At 43.4% G+C, this 19,745-nt stretch overlaps 5 protein-coding genes across 5 annotated transcripts; 2 read left to right on the top strand and 3 right to left on the bottom strand.

Annotated features, from left to right (window-relative positions):
• Window positions 1-556: 556 nt before the first annotated feature.
• EAE98_004534 (uncharacterized protein) lies at window positions 557-4,400 on the bottom strand (the record flags this gene model as incomplete). Its single annotated transcript, XM_038952154.1, has 4 exons — window positions 557-942; window positions 1,001-1,436; window positions 1,488-4,308; window positions 4,360-4,400. The coding sequence occupies 4 exons, from the start codon at window positions 4,398-4,400 to the stop codon at window positions 557-559; spliced, it is 3,684 nt and encodes a 1,227-aa protein (XP_038811690.1).
• A 346-nt stretch (window positions 4,401-4,746) lies between these two features.
• EAE98_004533 (uncharacterized protein) lies at window positions 4,747-6,694 on the top strand (the record flags this gene model as incomplete). The annotated part of the gene is made up of 2 exons (XM_038952153.1): window positions 4,747-6,369; window positions 6,587-6,694. 2 exons carry the CDS (start codon window positions 4,747-4,749, stop codon window positions 6,692-6,694), a joined length of 1,731 nt encoding a protein of 576 aa, XP_038811689.1.
• An 809-nt stretch (window positions 6,695-7,503) lies between these two features.
• On the bottom strand, window positions 7,504-8,919 carry EAE98_004532 (uncharacterized protein; the record flags this gene model as incomplete). Its single annotated transcript, XM_038952152.1, has 1 exon — window positions 7,504-8,919. One exon carries the CDS (start codon window positions 8,917-8,919, stop codon window positions 7,504-7,506), a length of 1,416 nt encoding a protein of 471 aa, XP_038811688.1.
• A 1,162-nt stretch (window positions 8,920-10,081) lies between these two features.
• EAE98_004531 (uncharacterized protein) lies at window positions 10,082-11,261 on the top strand (the record flags this gene model as incomplete). Its single annotated transcript, XM_038952151.1, has 3 exons — window positions 10,082-10,117; window positions 10,197-10,686; window positions 10,744-11,261. 3 exons carry the CDS (start codon window positions 10,082-10,084, stop codon window positions 11,259-11,261), a joined length of 1,044 nt encoding a protein of 347 aa, XP_038811687.1.
• Window positions 11,262-14,971: 3,710 nt separating this feature from the next.
• Window positions 14,972-17,041, bottom strand: EAE98_004530 (uncharacterized protein; the record flags this gene model as incomplete). Its single annotated transcript, XM_038952150.1, has 1 exon — window positions 14,972-17,041. One exon carries the CDS (start codon window positions 17,039-17,041, stop codon window positions 14,972-14,974), a length of 2,070 nt encoding a protein of 689 aa, XP_038811686.1.
• Between the last annotated feature and the right edge of the window lie 2,704 nt (window positions 17,042-19,745).

Genomic DNA, 19,745 nt, shown 5'->3' with positions numbered 1-19,745 from the left:
GTACCTATTGCCTTTTGTACCCGTGTACTCATCAATCAACCGAACAAGCTTGCCAACTCAGCCTGGTCTCCGCTCATACTGGTGAATCATTCACAGATTTCCGCAGATCATTCACACAAGACTAGGTACCGCAAAATTGATGTACGACCCAGTTCCTTCTTCCAATATACCAGCTAATGTGTTCAATAGAGACGGGACAAAACCCAATCATATTGTTTGATTGTCAGGTATGTATATGAGCGTTTGCAACCCACATAGAATGAACTCGAAGAGAATGGTACATTATGACACACAAAATCTTAACAATCCTTAATTGAAGTTCATATACAACACTTCGCTCATCACTAGCCTGGCGTTAAGTGTTTCCTAACACGGCCCACCTTTCACCGCAAGATATCCATCCTCTTCCCCTCCAATGAAGCACATTAAGCCAAAGCTAAATACAATAAATTACACATTTCAATTGTAATTAGGAGAAGATATCACAACAAAAGTAACGCCGAATCACTATCTCCTAATACACATATCAAAACCGAAAGCTTCCCTCTCAATACACCTATTTTGGAGCCTCCCCATCGACGAAGCTCAACGCATCTTCTTTTCCAACAACACCAATTCCACTAGTCTTGTTATGGAAAGTAACACCATAACATTTATTTGCCACTAGCACCATCTCTGGTCTGAATGTAGTGCAAATGAATTGTCCACCCATAACTTTTTGTTTCTTAGAACCACCTTCGCCATCTTCATCGTTATCAGATTCTTCATCTGAGTTATCTTGCGACTGAGAAGCTTGTGATTGTTTAGCTGAGATTTCCTTGAGCATTTGAGCTACAGCGGTACGGTACTGGGCATCAAGATTTGCGTCAATTTCATCAAAGAGATAGAAAGGAGCTGGGTCACATTGTTGAATCGCAAAGACAAGAGCGAGGGCGCATAGACCTACAGGGAAGGCAAATTAGTATACTGGATAAAAAACCTGCGGAGGGGAATAACATACTCTTTTGTCCACCGGATAATTGTTGAATACGTTGTTGATCGTCGTGTTTACTATTGAAGCTGACACTGATTCCAACACCAACATAATTCTCAACACTATCCCGTGCTTCTTCATCCGAATCTTCTTCCTCTCTAGCACGACGGTCCGTTTTACGTTGAATAACAAGACGGCCGCGACCAGCTGGGACAAGACGCTCGAAAATTTGGGCAAACTCCTTAGATACTTGCTTGAATGTTCGCTCAATGGCTTCATCCTTACGTTGATCAAGGACTTCAACGAGTTCCTGAATTGATGATTGGGAATCATCAAGTTCCTTCCTACGCTTAGTCAAACTATCACGCTGAGTTGTGAATTGATTGTATTGTTCGAATGCCTTCTTGTTAACGTGTTTATATTTCTTGAGAGCTTCTTGAACCTTTTTGAGTCGAGATTGAATCTAAAAATGTTAGTGCACAGGATAAATAGATTATCGTGGAAGTTTGCTTACGGATTTTGGATCATAGTCCTTATACTTTTCGAATGCTTCATCAGGCAAGACACCCAAGTCGCGAATGTTCTTGGCGCAATCTGCAGCACTAGTGGTAAGGATGGCCTTTCGAGCAATACTCTTCTCCATCCTCTTTTGGTGCTTCTCAATTAATGCGGCAATCTTATTCTGCTCGTCTTCTTGGCGACTCCTCTCCTGTTCCAAATTGTTGATGTTTGATTCGGCTTCCTCCAATTGCTTTTCATTTTCCTTGAGCTTTGACTCTACAGCACTTGAAGCCTTGGTGATACGCTTCAATTCTCTTTGGGATTCTTTCAAATTACCAGAACCACTACCTGTAGCAAGATCGAATTCTTGACTATTTAATTGATCAAGCCTGAGTCTAAGATTCTCGCGGAGATCAACCTCAATCATCTGTTTACGGCTCTCGAGATCTCTTCGACTTCTGCTGTGTTCATTCCATTGCTTTTGTAGATCCTGGACGGAAGCATTGAGTTGCTCAAGCTGTCGTTCTTCATTGGCCGTCAATGCCTTCTTGAAATCGGACGCAATTTCTACTTCGTAATCAGCAATTTTAGCGGCATGATCTTTCAACAATTTGAGAACATCTGCTTGATTGCGAAGAAGTTGTTCAAGCTGCGCCTTCTGTCTTTCAAGGTGCGCTTGTTTGGATCTCAGCCCTGACTTCAATGGATCCAGGCCGTCAACAAGTTTGTGCTCCTTTTGACTAGCCTTTTGTTCTTCAGTATAAGCGGCGGTGATTTCTTGATCTTTTTGCTCAATTTCCTGTCTGATCTCATCTTGTCGTACCTTCAAAGTTTCGTACTCATCTCGCCATTTGGTCAGTGCACGAACAGCTTGAAGTCTTGATTCCTTTGGATTAAGATATCCACCAGTCAAGGCACCTTTCCTATTTGTAGTATCACCGTCTGGTGTAATGGCATTACATCCGTGACTTCTTGCATACTGAGCAGCAATTGTGAGGTTAGGACAAACGATGGTCTTACCGAATACTTGCTCAAAGGCTGGTTCATACTTTTTGTCGTACCGAATCTTGCTCAACATAGGTATGGCATCAGATGCATTTGGCAAGTTACCTGGTTTGAATCTGAGTTGGCTCAAAGGAACAAATGTAAGTCTTCCGCCCTTATCCGCATTTAAAGCATTAATAAGTTGGGTTGCGGTTTCTTCGTTATCAACGACGTAATTGAAAAGACTGCTACCGGCGGTCTGTTCCACAGCTACTCGATAAATATCTTCGACTTCAAGGAGTTCTGCTAGAGTGCCGTATGCTCCTTGAATGTTGTGCTGCTTCTTGAGACGTCTGACAGTGGCTAAACCCCGAGATGTGGCGCTATCCATGGTCTTTGCTAATTCCGACTCGGCTTGAAGTACTTCTTTGCGAGCATCCTCTATGACCGAGTGAAGTTTTTCGTCCTCTCTTCGTAGCAATTTTCTCTCATCCTGCAACTTCTCCAAAGATTCTTTGGCAGTAGAGACTTCTTCTGCTAAGGCTATCCTATTGCCACTCCATCCGTCTAATCGCTCCTGAAGGCCAGAAATTTCGGTTTCCAAATTTCGGATTTCAGATTGCACGTTGTTCACCTCTTCGTCGCCATCGATTCGATTTGCCTTCTGTGATCCAATTGTGGAGTTGAGCTCTTCGATTTCCTTCCTTAAAAATTGGTCACGTTCAGCCTTTGTCCTAAATTGGTTGCTACGAGCTTGTTTTGCGTAGAGTCTATTTCTGCCAGCCTCCGCTTCGTCAAGATTTCGCTTAACTTCGGCTTCGCTAGCTTTTCGACTCGTAAAATCCGGGAGTAATTGTGCAAGTTCGGCCTCTTTCGAAGCTATTTCTGCTTTCACGGAATTTAATTCCTGCTGATGCCTCACACGCGATTGTTCTGTAGACGATTGGTTGGCTGTCAATGTTTTGACGTCTAATTCGATCTTGGCCCGAGCTTTTGCAGTATCTCGTCTGTCCTCCTCCAATTGACGTCTGTCTACTCTGAGGAGCTCCATTTGTCGAGTCAACTGTTTGATTTGTGTGTCTAGTTGGGCGATGGCCTTTTCTCCTTCCATGAATGCGTCCCTGTTCTCGTCACCATCACCGCCACCTTGTCTAAACTCATCGATTTCCTCCAGTTTTTCGGCAATTGCGACTTGTTCCTGGTGAAAGAAGGCATATTGTAGACATCGACGATCCTTATCTTTCTCCTGATAACCTCTCAATTCCTCCTTCTCCTCCTCTAGTTCTGCCAGACGTTCCTTAATGTATTCCAACAATTCATCAATCTTGGCACGTTTGTTATTAGTATCTGTCATAATCTTCAGGGACTCAGTACGGCGTTGCTCATAGACTTGCGTTCCAGCCACTTCCTTCAACAAGTTTAATCTCTCACCATCTTTCATGTTGGTAAGAGCTGTAACACGTCCTTGAGGCACAATGTAATATGGGTTCGACCTAGAAAAACCTGCGGTTTCCAGAAGATTAAGAACATCGGTTTTCGTAGCATTTTTCTTGTCCAAAGAATATTCATCCTTCTTCAATCCAATTGTTCGACGAAGGTAGAGCTCGTTCTTGCCAGTAGGAAAACGTCCGTCGGAATTGTCAAAAATGATTTCAACATATGCGGACATAACCGCAGACCCTGAACCTTCGTGAAGCAAAGCCTGTCGCTCTTCACGACCCATCTGAGTATACGCATCGCTGAGAACGAATCGAATAGCTGCGAAAAAGTTACTCTTTCCCGATCCATTTCTGCCAACAATTACATTTGTCGCTGGAGAAAATTCGTCGATGAGTGTTTGATCCTTATAACTATATGTGTGTGTTAGGATGCATTATCTTCTGTCGTAGTGAAAAACGCACCTTTTGAAGCCCTGGATATTTATCTGCTTGATATAAACCATCGCGACCACTTGTCGCCAGTGGGGCAACGATTATTCTTGCTGATTATGAAGAGCGCTTCAAAAGGGATAAACTGATCTCGGTTTATTCTGAATAATTTGCAAGAGTTTCACCAAGCGCAACTGTACAATCAGTATTCAATCGAGGTTTTAATGAGTTTGTCGCGTCAACAAGCTGAAAGTTCAAGAAACGCGATTGAGGTCGCGATTCTTAGCGTAGAAAAGTGACGTCTCACCGCCCTATGGCAGAAATTCTCCATGATAATTTCAGTCAGTCATTCTTCACCCTCCACTTTTTAGAGCACCTGAGGTCGATACACAATATCAGATTAATCTGCTTATTGAAGAGATGGCAGATAATAACGAGATACCCACACCTGTATCTGCAGCAGCAGGACAAGAACCATCTCACACATATATTCCAAATCAAGGATACGCCCACCCCGCCACTTCAGATGCCCCTCCAATGACTCCGACTTCTGGTGAAAATACAGAATATGCCGCAGATAACGAAGACGATGCATACGATGATTTATTCGATGAGGAAGATGACGGGTACGTTGACGATGTCGATTATGACCCATCTTCCGGTGATTTAACCAAATCCTATAACCGTCAACGCAAGCTTAATGATGCAACCGCCACTGGTGCCCCTCGAATAAATCCGCAAAGACCGGCTGCGAATACCAAGGCAAGTGTCGATGATCAGATCACCAGTTTGTCAAAACATGCTGCTAAGATCAGATTGGATGGCAGTTTCGATGGAGGTCATAAAACACATGGAAAAGATAAATCGGATCGTGCGACGAGTGAACAAGTTTTGGATCCTCGTACACGTATGATTTTACTTCAAATGATCAATAGAGGTATTGTTTCCGAAGTCAACGGATGTTTAAGTACGGGTAAGGAAGCGAACGTATATGGGGCCTTGTCAATTCCTTCGACAGACGCAGATTCACAACCAATTCACCGGGCTATTAAGGTCTACAAGACTAGTATCTTGGTCTTTAAGGATCGTGATCGTTATGTTACTGGTGAACATAGATTCAGATCAGGATACAATAAAGGAAATAACAGAGCTATGGTCAAAGTCTGGGCTGAGAAAGAGTTCCGAAATTTAAAACGTCTACATTTGGCTGGAATTCCTTGTCCAGAACCTGTCCATCTACGTCTACATGTCCTTGTCATGGGGTTCCTAGGTGATAAGAAGGGATGGGCCGCACCAAGACTTCGAGATGTAGAGCTCTCTGGTGATGACGTCGATGAACAGTATCGATTGCTCTACCTACAACTCATTGGACTCATGCGAAGAATGTACCAAACGTGTAAACTTGTTCACGCAGATTTGAGTGAGTATAACGTTTTATACCACCAGAAAAAACTTTTCATTATCGATGTTTCTCAAAGTGTTGAGCACGACCATCCTCGTTCATTGGAATTCCTCCGAATGGATATCAAGAACGTATCCGATTTCTTCAAGCGCAAGAATGTCGAAGTCCTATCCGAACAGACCATTTACCAATTTATCACTTTCCACGATGGACCGACCCAGGAGCCAGGACTCAGTGAAGCGCTTGAGAAACTACTTCTTGAAAGACCTGAAGAAGATGAAACTGAAGAAGCTGTCGCCAAACGACAAGTAGAAAATGAAGTTTACCGTCAACAATACATACCACAAACTCTAGAGCAAGTCTACGATTTCGAGCGCGATGCTGAGAAAGTAGGAAAGGGTGAACGAGGCGACCTTGTGTATCGAAATTTGTTGGCTGCGGATAAAATGCCTATGTCTTCGGGCAACGAGGCGGATGCAGAGGATACGATGGGCGACGGTACTAGCCAGGCCAGTGATGATGATGATGAAGATGCGGATGGTGACGAAGATGGAGAGGATGGAGATGATGACGATGACGAGAAGCGATTCGAGAAGGGTACACCGAGAGGGAAGAGATTCGAGGACAAAGATGCTAAGAAGGTATGTTCATTTCGAATATTTGTTTTCCTATTCGCCTGTCTACCCTTGAAACCCCTATCATGGAATGATGACCCAATTTCCATCCACAAAACATGACCTCCCTTCTGGGACCAGATTACAAATCACGAGAACTTTATGTCTGACCACCACTCAATTATCTCCATTAATTTGCTTCATGTCATATTTATTGGATGCTAACACTATTTCCCAACAATAGGAACACAAGAAAGCAGTCAAAGAAGAAAAACGTGAAAAGAGAAAAGACAAAATTCCCAAACATCTCAAGAAGAAACTTGTGAGCTCGACGGCAAAACATAAGCACTAGTTTTAAAGTCGAAAAATTAAATCCAAATAAAAAATTATTGCATCAAAACATTCGATCGCCGGCTTCTTGACATGATAGTAAACGGTAAGTACTCATTATATTTGTCTAGCTTCCTCCTCCCAAGGATGCAGAGAAATCTTCAAAACGAACACCCGGATGAAGAAACAAACATCACTTCTCCCGACCCAATGCATCGGAGTAGTGTCTTGCCAAGGGGTTTCCTTCGGCAAAACCTCTTTGGTGTATGGGTCACACTACCGGAGAAGCTGAGATACTTCTACTTTCAACGAGAGTAGGAGATATGCTGATCAAAGAGAGCACTGACGGGTGTTCTGTTTACGGAGTTTGTTTTTTTCCTTGCTATTCAATTTGTTGGGAAGAGATACCTAAGAGAAACAATGTGAAAGTGTCAGTTGATGAGCTTAGGGAGAAAAACTTTCTCGTATGATGACATCACAATGTAGCGAAATCAAGTAGAGAACAAAATATACTATCTGTGTATATGCATATGTATTCATTCGCTATACCCTAATGTTTGCTATCTGAAACTGTGATTCTACAACTTACAATTCCTGGAAAGGCCGTGGCCATATAATGTGAACTCCCTGTAAAAAACGCAAAACCATGGTTCATTATGAAATCATCCATCCCCATTATATCCACAATCCTGACCATCCGTGCATCCAACCATCGCATACATAACATCGTATCGTATTTCGTCCAAAGATTTGCTTTCCATTTACCTCCATCCGTCCCAGACCAATTCATACAGGCATCGCATCCCGATCATTCCTCACTCGTCAGATCGTTTACTCCCTTCTATATCCCCCATTTCTTTTCTTCCTTCTATCTTCTGTATAATCCGTTTCGTTTCCACCTCTCTCACTACTCAAGCCCGGAATAAAGCAAGGATAACTCTTATGTCCAGTATCCCCACTAACCTCACTATCCTCCCTCACACTACTCAACTCGCTTCCACCGACACTCGACTCAGCAGCGGAATAAGCAGGTGGAGCCAAATGTGATTGATCTCTGCTTTGCTTTCTAGCCTCGCGCCTAGCACGTCTCGCCTCTCGTTCACGACGCTCTTGGTCTCTTATTGCGGCTGCGTCACGAGATGAAATGAGGGAAGATGCGGCTGCGGAACTATTATCGTCACCAACGCGGAAACTGAAATCTCTACGTTGAGCTGCGCGTCCCTTGTCTTGAAGTTTCTTGGCTTCTGCTTTGATTCTCTCATCATCCGTTACGCTTGAATCGGCCTCGCTCTGTCTTGAACTCTTCTTGGTTGTATTTTGCCTGTTCCAGAAAGTCGAGCTTCCACCATTATCCTTTGTCGAAGTAGCAACACGTGGGCCTTGAACCGTTCCGATAACCTTTCGAATTTTGTAGTGATCTTTGTTGTTACTCTTCTTTGGCCTCTCGGGGGCACGTTCAGGAGATCTCTCGCGGTTTTGCATAAGTCCATCAGAAACAGTTGAGCCTTCAGGGTTTGTAGATCCTTCCCAAATACTAGATTCGCTTTCTCTGTTCATGCCGCCAACTCGTGCTGGTTTCTCATGACGGTATGCTCGAAGGTCTGCGATATCGTCGCCGTATTCGGATTCAGGTACATCACCCAAGTCACCACCGCGGAGTCTGCTCTTCTTATTCTTCTTTTCCTTTCGTGGATAATTGACCTCACTCATCTCGCTGTAAGTGACCTCACTTTGTGTACCTAGTGAACTCTCTTCCTCATCATAGTCCTTGTATCTCGATCTCTCCATACCACTTCCACCCCTCTTACTCTTTTTATTCTTCCTTCCCCATGTGCTCCTCTTCTTTTCTCCGTGAACAATACTACCACCTCCAAGATCCGTAGCCTCTGAAGCTCCAGAGAGAGTAGTACCATTGGGACCTTTGCGCCTCAAGACCGTAGACTTATAATCATCCCAATCATTTTCGTGAAAGACAAATCCACCATTTTTAGCGATGAAAAAGAACCAGATACCAGTGATAACAAAGCCAGCGCCAATCAGTCCAATAACTATGAAGACGAATTTGTTAGGAACAGTGTCGAAAGGTGTAACACCACTGGAGGGATCAACTGTGGGGACTACATCGCGTGCGGAGAGAGCTTTGGAGATGATGTTTGGTGCGGAAGAAACGATGTCGGAAGATGGAGATGAAGAAGCAACGGCGGTACGTTTGAGGAGAGGAGAGACGTAAGAGGAGATAACAGGCATGATTGATATATTTTCGCAAGAAGTGCCGTGATTTGGGTTGGTATTCGAAGATGATGAAGTTGTATTTACTTCAACATCCAACTAAGTACAGCCTCGTACCATCAGCAGTGATAAAGGGTTATCGTAAATTGAAATATTCGTCAATTGAGCTTCACGAAGTAAAAAAATTACCGGAACGAATTGGTAAGACTTGAAAGACTCTGTCAAAAAGTTCCTGTGTTGGATAGCATTGCCAACTCACGTTCCTTGGAATAAATTACGAGGCTGGGGAAAAAGCGGGAGGCTGGTTATTGTCGTTTGTTTACACAGCAACCAGGCACGTGCTTAAATCTATTTTTGGTTGTGGTTCTCGCTTCTAGGCCCTTGTGAAAGATCTAGACAAACCTTGGAACAATGAATCACATCAAATTCATTTGAGTTGGCCTTGCGTGCATATGCACACAATATATGAGAGCACTAGGAAAGTCTAATTGTTTAGGGCTGAATGTGGAACGATGAAGTGCTTGATAGTTCTAGTGGATCGTCAACCCAATGCTCGTTTTGGTCTAATCTTTCTCCGTCCCAAATCTCCCGAATATCCCGTCCAAAGTATCTAGTCTCGATCTGTAAAATTGAGATCTATAAGAAAGTACAAAGATTTTCAAGAGAGGGCTTGTAGGCCTTCTATGCCCTTAGTGTAATGTACTTAGTGTGTCATTTTCAGAAACCTCCTCGCGCTGAAGTCACTGCGCATGCCTCTCTTTTGCCTTTCTCTGAAAGTCCATAAAAGAACACAACAATAGTATTCTATGAAAATATGTCAGAAGTAGCCCTGTCTTTCTCTATCAAAAGCTATTTTCTATGACTGAGTGCACCATATCAGGCTCCTAGATGCAGCCACCCGCTTGAAAGGCTCAATCGACAACGAATCATGGCTCACGATGGCTCAACTCGGAAACTTTGATACCGGGGAAAGGTGCGTTGCATATTTTATGGAGCGGTTTTTCCTGGATTCATGGTGGCTTGTCGTCCAATTATATACAAAACGTAGTCTTCTGAGTCAACGAGCCCCGGGTTACACAGGCACCCCAAAATCTCCAAACAGTTATTCTGTCCCTCTCTTTCCATCTCTTCCTTTGTCGCCGTCTCAAATGTAGTTTGTGTCTGTAGCATTTACTTCGCAATGGATGTCATAGCACATTTTTTGCGTCATGAAAAGGTGAGTATTTCTCTGCGTCCCAAATTCTATGTCAGAAGTCAGACCAAGAACATCTTCAGATCTAAGAAATCACTTTTAGGGTGAACACAAAGCCCAAGGATTCAGCACAGATCAGCTCGCTCTTATTCACGATCCAGATCTGACGGCAGAGGGCCGTTCAGATTGCCAGATATTCTCGAACAATTTCTCGGATAGCAAATATATCACACACATCTGGTGTTCGCCCATGACAAGAACGATCCGTACGGCACTTTTATGCTTCCAAAGTGTCATAGCTAGGGGCGTTAAAGTTGAAGCTTGGGACATACTCCAGAATTGGGATACTTCGCCGAACGGTAAAGGAATGGACAAAGAGTGTCTACGCAAACATTTTGGCGAAGAAGTAGACTTCGATAAAGTTAAAGAAGGGTGGAATGATAAATCTTCTGGTGAATGGACATCGAAAAATCAGAAATCGAACATCCCTGCTTTAAAACTCGCGCTTAATGACTTACGATCGACTACCAACATGGTCGAAGTCGTGATAGTCAGTCATGGAAGTGTGCTCAGAGAGCTGACCAATAGGAGGGGTAAGTTGCGTGCCAAATCAAATCAAGCACACAAAAGCTAATGGAACGCGAACCTAGGAGCTTGGCGATCTGGCGAAGTTCGCAGCTATTTAATTGGTGATAATGGGGAACCTGGCTTCTTACTGGATAAGAATGACCTCGAAGTTCGTAGATGCCACCCCGTGAATCAAAACATGATACCGACATCAGATCGGGTCCAGCCCGAACCGTTGGGCCCTTCAAGTCTCGTGGAGACCTTGACACATAAGCCTTCTGAATCTTCCGAGAAAGCCCCTGCAGTAAAAATAAAAGTGGTTATTCAAATCGTTGCAAAGGACACCTCAAAAAATACCAAGGAGAAGATACTGAGAGCTTCGAAGAGATGTGAGACTCACGTAGATACATTATTCAAGCTTTTTCAGGAGGAACTTCCGCCAACCAAAGTCGAGGGGGAGGATATTGAGGGCGTCAAAGCACGACCAACAATTAGATCGAAGCAAGGTCCGATAACGACCCAGGCGAGTAAGATACCAATAGCAATTGGGAGAATGAGCCATCGTGATATTGTTAGAAAGACACCTTTGAAAGCAGCGTAGGCCAGGTGCATTCTATCAATGAATCATTCGTGGATTTTCTGAAAATCTTGTGTCCGGAGCTTGCGGAAATGTCAACTTCGAAGAAAATAGTTGTCGGTAAGCATAAGTGATAGGAAAAGACTCAAAACTGGTAGCTCATGTGATAAGATTGGTAAAGAGGCTATGGAATTAGACTTTCAAAACATCAAACAAAGAAAACAGTGGTTTATTTTCAATCATATTCTAGTCTAATTCACATATTTTTCAAGAGCCATTCCGATTCGCGAAGCACTCTTATCAATTTCACTAATAACGGATTTCAGAAGGCATAGCAACTCTAATATTCTCACATTCGTATTCTCATCACCCGACGTCCTGGCATTTCCATAAGTGTGCCCTTTAAATATTGAACGATCACAATAAGATCTCCAACCCAAGTCCGGAAAATTAATGTTACTACCATGTCTCATGTTGAATCACTTTCGCCTCCCTTATTCTCTTACCTGAGCACCATTTACTGCACAGCAATTATCCAATTCTCAATCTCTTGGAAAGATACCCTAAACGTGCCAAGTTAAACTTCCTACCCCGCCCCTAAACCCTCGCTAAAAACATTTCTTTGTTAATCTCAACCATTTTTAACCGTGCTTTTGGATGTATACTGTAGAAAATGTGTATTAATGCAAAAACCCCATGATATACATCACATCATTCCTCTTCGTGATGCCACACAAGATTAGCCGATTAATCATATATGCCTTACCTCAACTACGCAATAGCCCCTCCGAAGAAATGCCATCCCACTGACAACAATAACCCATTCCCACTCAAGACAGCCCAAACCCTTCACAATCACACAATCCATTTTTTTCATCCTCATGACTTCACCCAAGCCATCTAATAGGTCAAACGCACCGAGTATTCCCCTCTGCTTACGCTTACACATCTCACACGCCATCCCGGGATTTATCCTCAAGCTAATGCTCCCCAACAGTCAACACCCGAGAACTGTTGCATATCTGATTTTTCGCCCGATAATTGTCCTCGGTTTAGCTTCGCTATATCACGTTCAAGATGACATGTTGAGGATTTGGTTGCACGTCTGAGTTTCGTGCCGACTTCGGGACGGTCTTCGGTACTGTTGTCGGTACTGTTTTCGGGGGTTTGGATGGGGAATTTAGTTTGTGGTTGGATATTCGCTTGATAGAAATTTGATGCGTTTTACGAACGAATTTGATGAGAACTCGGGGTAGGTCTTCTATTGTCTTTTGCTTCTTCTTGATTGACTGCTATTTGATGGCTAGTATCTGTGTATTATTCTTATACTCTATATAAGTTTTATTATACATTCTACTTATACATCGCATATTCTTTCAATACTGCATGCTACATATCTCTTTGCGTTGTTCAACAGATGATCGATTGCAAAGATCTCTCTCTCTTATAGTTCATATAATTTCAAAAAATTTAACATCTCAAAAGATACATATATCTCTTTGCGTTGTTCAACATACAAAGATCTCTCTCTTACAGTCCATAGAATTCCAAAATTCTCACCATCTCGAGAGATGCATCTATGTTAAAAGCTCAAAACCTACATCTAACATCGCACAAACAATGAGTATATATATTCCATGCTATATAACCACTTCACATTCACAACAACTCCAAATACCAATCCTTTCCAACCTCCAACTTCAAACCGCCACCAGACTCAACCTCTCGCGGATCGAAATCCACTGCAGAAAGACCTACAACCGCCGCGACACCTCTCAAAACTCCTCCTCGATTACCAAACTCCTCAAAAAAGGAAGAAAAAATGAGGGAACCCCGTAAATGATTGAAACTCAACTGAGTAACGAGTGAATTGAGTATTCCTCTCCTAGATCCACAAATCCCTCTCTTCCCTACATAAAAAATTCCTCCTCTATTCACTCACCTTTCCACTTCACTTCACCAAATTCCCCTCCCCCAAAAATCCAAAAAATCCCCCCCCCCCAAAAAAAATCGACACCACAGAGATTCGAACTCTGGCTCCCAAAGGAAACGCCTGTACGATAGCTGTCCAACCAATCTCCTCATCAAATACCAAATACCAAATACCAATTGCCGATTACCAGCTACCAATTACCGCTACCGGGATGAGGGGACGTACCAGGAAGTCCAAGCTAGTAGCAGGGCGTCGCGTTAACCACTCCGCCATAGTGCCTTTTTTGATACATTAAGTGAGGTGATTTAGAGTTGTATGGGGATGAAGCTAGTGGGTTGAGGGTGAATTCATTCTTGGGGGCGGGAACGGGATGGGATGTATGTAAAAGGATTGGAAAGTGAATATCACCTTGAACCTACCAATCTTCACCGCATCACCTACAAACCGAAGCAAATACCCATACCCATACCCATACCCATACCCATATCCATATCCATATCCATATCCATATCCATATCCATATCCATATCCATACCCATACCCATACCCATAATCGACATCTCATCATCCCTCCCAAACCACCAAACCACCAACCAACACTCAGATAACAAACCCAATCCCTCCCCAAAACCCCCCTTCAGTTTCACATCTCACAAACCCGAAATTACATAAATCTAAAGCAATCATTCACCGCCCGAATGCAAACCCTCAAACCCAATTCGTGAGGTTCATACCCTCATACTTCATTGATCCCATCAACCAGGAAATACTGGGTACCTAGATAGTGCTGAGAAAGAATCCTTAGAATACCACCATCCACCTATCTATATAATCAAGGGAAAGAGACACGCATACGTGTTCCCTCCTTCCCACGCGCTCAATACGCGCAGAGTGCTTTAAGCAAACGGCATTGCGTCGCATCACAACCCAAAGAACATATATACAACACCAAAATCCAGAGACTTCTCCGTTAAGCGCCGAAACACTACTTGTCTAGCATCCGAGAAGAAATAACCAATACTCAATCTCGCATAGGGGTATCGACTTGACAATACAGTCACTTCACCAAGTTCAACTTCACTGCAAGGACCCAACAACTAGGAAATACAAAGGGGTATCATATTTTAAAACTATCCTAAAGCTATCTAAAGCTACCCTAAAGCTTATAATCCACAATCAATCAATCCAATCTTAAAGGTTCTTGAAATAATTCTGATAGATAGACGAGTCCCCACTAACATTAAAGGAGACCCAATCTATCCATCCATTTTCCGTCCCCCCCATCCTTTTCATATATCATACCAAACAGACCATGTACCAGCCATGTACGCCAACTCTTACAAACATCTCTGTCGATAATTCATATCTTACATGCTGCCATTGCTAGCAAATGTGCATGCATCTGTAGTTCATCCCAATCCCAATACTTTCAATCAAAAATCAAAAAGGTAATCGCCAAAGTGAAGATAAGAGACATGAAAAAAGAGATTCATAACCATAGCTCATACAAGTCGTACATTCATCATATTGAAACATTTCCATTTCCACCATAAGGAAAGAAAAACAAACAGAAAAAGTGCTCTCAAGTGCTTTTGGGGTATAAACTTTTTCCGCTTTTCTGAAAAAAACCAAAGAAGAGGAGAAAGTAATGACCACTTAACAATATGCACAGAGAAGAAAGGTGTTTAAAAAAAGAAATCCAAAAAGAAATGATATGAAATCGCCATAAACATCATGTCGCTAAATCGAATATCCAAGAAAAGAATCACTTAAAGGAAGTAAAATATGATACGTAAAAGATTTAAAGCCAAGTGGAAGTAGTTGAGGTCTCCCAGTTGGAATTGCGAGATTCATAGTCCCTAGCAGTGCGAGTGTCATAGTCTTTGACAGTGCGAGATTCGTAGTCTCTGGCAGTGCGAGATTCATAGTCCTTGGCAGTGCGAGCTTCATAGTCCTCACGGCGTTCGCGAGGTGCTCTGTCCCGCTCTTGAGGTCGAGGTGAGACTCGGGTGTATGAATGTTGTGATCTCATGCGCGATCGGGCTGATTGACTGTCACTCCGGTCATGTCGGCTTCGGCGTTCACGATCATCAAGTAATTTAGGTCCGTGTCCATGTCCATATTCCGATGCAGTTGCTTGGCTTCCGTCATGAATTATTTTTTCTGTGCGGTGAATCTGGATTTTTCCTCCTTCTTCGCATTGAATTTCAGCTCCACCAACTGTGACTTTAGCTTGACCAGTGACCTCGATTGTAACATTATCATCGCCACCACTTCGGGTCGTACGAGTAGTCTGTGTGCCTCGATAATCACTAAGGTCATGACTTCCACTGCTCTTTGTGCTTCTACTACTACCTCCAGCCTGTCTTCGTTGTTCCTTTTTCAATGCCTCAGCAGTGAGAGGTATAGTTGGACCACTGACTTCCTCGAGATAATCGGCTGCCGCAGAAAGTTTTGCGTTATAGCCAGTTGATCCCGTAGTAGACGCTTGAGTGGATGAGGCAGATGTAGATTGTCCATAGTAGCTTTGTCGGCGTCTGTTTTTACTAGCAGTCTCAAGTCTGAATCTCTCTGCTTCCCGGGGTAGTTCGCTCACATCATATGAAACTGAGTTTCGATGAGGACTTGGTCGGCGAGGACGAGGTGCTTGACGAGGAGGTTCGTCATGGTACTCTTCAACGCTGTATTGGGAAAGCGTGTCGTCGTATACTGGTACATCAACTGTTGGTCGTCGCATAGTAGGTTTAGGTGGTGGTGGCATAGCCTGAGAGTCTCTTCTGCCTCTACTGCTCTTGCTCTTGTTGTAACTGGTTTCCACTTCGCTATAGTTACTTTCGCGACTGCGCGAGCTGTCTGCCTTGCTATAGTTACTCTCCGATACAGCAGAGCTGTTAGTCCGTGAAGGGATCCCAGATGGTACACGTATGCTACTGGTGATGGTTCTCCCGACTGGCTCTTCAATAGAAGATTCGTAGCTATCATCGTAATCATCTTCGCTGTACTGGTACTCTCGCTCATAGCCTCCTGTGATCATTCGAGGTGTTTGGACTGGCTCAGGTCGAATGCCATATTGAGAGGCCCTTTGTTGAGGTTCAAATCGAGCGGAAAGAGAGCGCGATGAAGGTTGTGCGTCCTGAGATTGAAAGTAGCTAGTAGCTTGAGGAGGAGGGGGAACGACAGCATAGTTGTTGCTGAATGCTGGTGAAGGAGGTGGAGCTTGAAATTGCGCCGATTGATGCGCCAATTGATGAGTAGGTTGAAAATACGCAGAACTGGACAATGGAGGATAGGCAGCAGACGCTGAAGCAGAGGCAGCGTGGTAACTGGAAGGTCGTTGACCACCGTGGTATGTTTGAGCATGAGTCAATGCGCGGGGTCTCACAGGGACAGATGTGGTAACGGGTTGCATAATGACGGGAGGTTGAGGGTGTTTAGAAGTAACTGGGGTCTTGACTCCGTAATGCTCTGGTTTCGCATCAGTCTTGACACTGAGGGATCTTCGGTGCTCCTTGGTCTCCTTGGCCTCCTTGTTTTTTAGTGTTTGTGGTGGACGTGATTCGACTGTAGAAGGACGTCTTTGGTTCGTGGATGGTCTTCGCGACTTTTTACTTTCTTTTGTGTATTCAACATCTTGTACCGCATCGGGTGATGATATCTCAGAACCTGTAGGAATTGCTCCTGTCGAGTATCCCGAGTCGCTATTTGTTCTCGAAGCTTTACTTGATGTGCGATCGCGAGTGGTAATCTTAGGACGTTCCTTGGCCTTTTCCCTTGAAGGTGCTTTAACGCTTGCGCTTCGTCGAGTACCTTTCAAAACTTTGCCCGTCTCTTCATCTTCGTCTTCGAAGTACATGGCACGTGGGCCACCCATTGCTTAGATTGGAGGGACGACAATGAAGGTCGTCAACAACAAGATATGTATATGATGTTAATCCGTAGAGTTGACGGGAAGGCTGCTGAGTGTAAATAGAAAACGCACTGGACGCTTCTACTTATATAGTAGCAATTGATGTTGCACGAAGGTAGTGTTGTGGTCTGTATGTGTGTGTGTGTATGTGTGTGTGTGTGTGTGTGTGTGTGTGTGTGTATGTGTGTGTGTGTGTGTGTGTATATGTATGTGTGTGTGTGGGTGTGTGTGTGTTGTTATGAAGTTTGGTTGACGGGGTGTACGGGAAGTGTGGTGTGGGCGAAGGGATGAACCGACTGAGGGATGAATTAAAAATAAAAAAAAGTAAGAGAGTAGTCGTAAATAAAAATATGGGGAGTCTAAGCTCCTTTTTAGTGTCTAAACCGTGAATCCGTAGGGAAAAATAGTGAGGACACTAGTCGATGATTGGATAAGCGACGCAATTCCGCAGTAGTGTCAATTAGGTAGTACTTTGACAGAAAGCTGAGACTTGGAGTAACGGGTAATGTTTGACTTTTCTTCTTCTTTGGATTTTCTTCTTTCGTTGATTGTTCTCTGCCAGGTTGAATACGTAGATTGATGAATTGTGGTTGGTGGTGATTAGGTCCGTAGGGTTTATCGATTTATCGATAGCGAATAGTGTGGTCGATGCGATACGATATGATGTGATATGATATGGATCAGCAATCCGGTAGCTAAAGAACCCTAAAGGAGGGGGGCTGAGGGGGGAAAGTAGATAGTAGATGTGGATGTGTGGGTAAAGGGGACTTTTATCGAAGAGAGAATCTGTGACGATATGATAGGATCTTGTGGTATTATCAACGAGGATACGTTGGTAAAACCTCTCTCATAAACTTTCTGGTGAAAGTATGAGAATAAAATCCGAATGGGGAATAAGAAGATGATACACGGTACGAGGTGTACACTCTTCAGACCTGACCTGGTTCAAGCTGTGGTAATATGTAAAGGAATAAGAAAAATGAGTACACCGGGGACTAATTGTGCTATATTTTTCCGTTGTTTTTGGGGTTTTCTCTGCAGAAAAATACTCCTAACCCTTGGGTAATGGGAGTATCCAAACGGGAACGAAAATAGGGAAATCCTTTAAAATAAAATCCTTGTCCGGTCTATGGCTGCTATTTGTGACTGTCCTTGGGGAAGATGAAGGTTTGCTGTAATTGGGTCTGGTTCCGGGTCCGTAGGGGTATCCTATTTTCCTGCGGTTTCCAATATTATTCCTGTGGATGGTTTGGGAAGGGTTATGTAGTTCCTTGCGGTCCTTCTATGTCTTGGAGACAAATTTGTTGACTTGGTCAATAATTTGGTCTTGCTCGTAGCTTTGTACTTTTTGGAAAATCCACAACATGCGAGGATGTTCTTGTTTCCCGTAGGTTAAATCCCTCCGTAAGTTCGTTGCAGGGGGTAAATCAGGGAGAGAGGGTAAAAAGTTTCTCAATCGTTCGTTGTGTTGTCGGTCGGTCCTCCAGCCTAATGCTTGTCGTAGCACAGGATTCAGGAGCTCATTGGGTATCAATATGTATTTGTGATAAGTGGAGTTGGGATATGAATACTCCGTCCAAAATTCTCATCTCAAGGTAGCTAGAAAAGACTAGGGGGGGATGGGAAAAAGAAGGGTGGTAGGCGTATGTAGGTATGACTCCTTGTTAAATTAAGATGTCTATTTTGAGCTGAAAATAATTGGATGCAGCAGCAGTAAGAATGGTGAAGTACCTATGTAAGGTGGTCGAGGAGTGAGAAATGTATGTATGGGTCATGAATGGTAATGTTTTCAATTTTGGATGGTGTTGGCAAAGAATGAAGGGAAATGAAACGGATGGCAAGGTATGGGATGAGATAACAATAAATGGATTGACGAAAGGGAGGATAAAAGTGTGAAGATAGTCTCTAACTGGTTGTCAAGATTCACGCCGAGTAGGAAAATTTGCGAGGATGAAGGGATGAAGGGAGTTGCGAATGGAGAATTGGAATTCTAGAAGTTTATTTGCGGGGATAGCTCATGGTTGCGCCTCCTTCATCCACTTCGCTTCGCTGTATTCTTCCATTTCTCCCCTTCATTTTCCAATCGCCCAGAGAAATCATGTTAACAAGGCGGCAAATGCTACTTTTCGTCCCCAGTAATATTCGTTACAGATACGATACGGGATATTTTTAGTCGAGTAACCTACGATGTATGATACATAAAACCGTACTTGGTTTCAAAGTCACACTGACGACGACAGTTGCTTCAAAATTCTGGTTGTCTGGTTATTCGATACACAAGAGTTGCCTCCTGGGCTAGTTCTGCACATTTTCATGTTACTTGATATCATCATCATCATTCAGCAGCAGCCATGATTGGCAAATGAGAAAACTGTTGGTTGCAGCTTTGCAAAGCCGATCTCATAAACGATAAAATGGGAAAAATTGATGCACTGCACCAAATGCACGATATACCGTGGGTATCTAAGCCCACATCGTCAGACCCATCTACTTTCACAATACTTTCTTCCGTACATAACACCAACCGATTATTTGCTCACACGCCGAGCTACCTGCATACACTCTAAAGTAGTATATGCACGTCGACACGATACCTACGATGTAGGTACTAGCTTGGTTTTTGATGGACAAGTATACTCAATAGGTCAATGACTTTTTGGATTTTCCG

This window comes from Botrytis deweyae, assembly GCF_014898535.1.
Source record: "Botrytis deweyae strain B1 chromosome Unknown BDEW_008, whole genome shotgun sequence".
NCBI lineage: Eukaryota > Fungi > Ascomycota > Leotiomycetes > Helotiales > Sclerotiniaceae > Botrytis > Botrytis deweyae.
This window is presented reverse-complemented; position numbering and strand designations above follow the sequence as displayed.